Source organism: Volvox carteri, assembly GCF_000143455.1.
Source record: "Volvox carteri f. nagariensis unplaced genomic scaffold VOLCAscaffold_45, whole genome shotgun sequence".
NCBI lineage: Eukaryota > Viridiplantae > Chlorophyta > Chlorophyceae > Chlamydomonadales > Volvocaceae > Volvox > Volvox carteri.
In genome coordinates, this window is record NW_003307588.1 from 1,008,579 (window position 1) to 1,010,066 (window position 1,488).

General features: G+C 57.4%; 1 protein-coding gene across 1 annotated transcript in view; it reads right to left on the reverse strand.

The window, feature by feature from the left end:
• VOLCADRAFT_106540 (uncharacterized protein) overlaps positions 1-1,488 on the reverse strand; it is a gene marked incomplete at its 3' end in the record, with an annotated part of 9,531 nt that overhangs the window by 4,063 nt on the left and 3,980 nt on the right. Inside the window, exons 2-4 of the mRNA XM_002954768.1 lie at positions 1,234-1,449; positions 568-1,028; positions 204-303 (exon numbers count right to left, since the gene is read on the reverse strand). Coding sequence (XP_002954814.1) covers positions 204-228 — 25 coding nt within the window. The remainder of the gene's footprint in view (positions 1-203; positions 304-567; positions 1,029-1,233; positions 1,450-1,488) is intronic.

Consider the following 1,488-nt stretch of genomic DNA (forward strand, 5'->3'; position numbering starts at 1 on the left):
TTCGACATTGTTCCCGGAGCCCCGGACCCACCACCCCACATGCTGCCGTACAACCAACTTTGGAGACCAATAACTTATGTATTCCTGGGTCCATTTGCATTCTGAAAGCAGATATAGAACGCTCCCGTCTAGCTCTTTGAGAATGAAGCATGTGCACCCCCCCAGAAGTGCCTACCCCCCCTGCTGCAACACCAATTGCTCACCGGGGTGACTGCAACGTTGGCCCATAGCGTCGCCATGGAACTGCCCGTGACGGCCCAGGCGACCCAGTGGGGGCTGTCCAGCAGGAGTTCCTTGAAGATGCTGCAGTACACACGACAGTTGAGGGAAGGAAAATGGTCCATGTGTCAGCTCCTTTGTGTCCTACGCCTGCTGTAGGCATGCGTGCAGACCTCTGCCCCTTGTGCAATATGCTTATGTTGTACAATTGAATCTCGCAGCGATCTCCCCTTAGTGCCTTCTGCCCCTCGTGTGAAGCTCCACCTGGGCGCGTTTCACTGGCCATTGCCCCTCATCCTCGCCCATGTGATCACACGACACGGTTAGGGAAACCTTGTGCTGATTTACCGCCGCATGTGCCGCACTGCATCCTTGTCCAGTGTTGAGCCGCGTACAGCGACTTTTCGCCGCGGACTTTTGCCGGGCGACTTTTTGCCGGGCATGGCCCGCTCAAGCAGGTAAAAACTCTGCGCCTCGTCAACCAGCAGGAAGTTCAGGCGGTCCCGTGGCAGGCGCTCCATGAAGTCTTGAATGGCGTCCTGTACGGCATTAGCCGAGTTGTTGCTGGGTGCAGGTGTGCTGGCGGCAGCAGAGAGCTGCTGTTTGGCGGCGCTCCGCTTGAGTCGAATGAGGAAAGCCTCCAGAAAGCCACTGATGCCGCTGCTGCGATCACAGCCCAAGCAGTTCACGTGCAGGAAGTTGGGCTCTGAAAGCACCATGCCAGCGTGCTGCTGGCCACTGCCACCGCTGCTGTAGTAGGTGTTGGCCACAGCAGGCAGAACCTCGTTGAGCATGTAGGACTTGCCAGTCTGCACAACGGGCACAAGATGGGCGCAAGATGGTAAGCGTGCATTCCCCTTGGTCGCTCAGCTGTGCATTACTCAATAGTGCACAAAGCTGCATGCATCACCCATCTACCACGCCTAATCTTCTCACTCCAAACCCTGTTCCATGTGGGTTGGACACAAGCTGCACAAGGAGCTCTCCGTCCTTGGTCAGGCCGTTATATCCCACCTTGACCAGACCGTTGATGAACAGCGGCCGGATGGGTCTCCCCATACAGTACTCATCCTCGGCAAGGTCCAGCCACTTCTTCAGCTCAGCTATCTGCCTGCCCTCGGGGTCCAGGAAGAACATGCTGCTCACGCCAGCACTTGCGGCAGCTGCAGCGCTGACAGTGTCCATGGGCTCAAAGAAGAACAGGTCCTGGTTCTGCGAGTCTTGCCGGAGCTGCAGCTTGCAAGCTGGCAGGCCTGCACAAGGATAGCC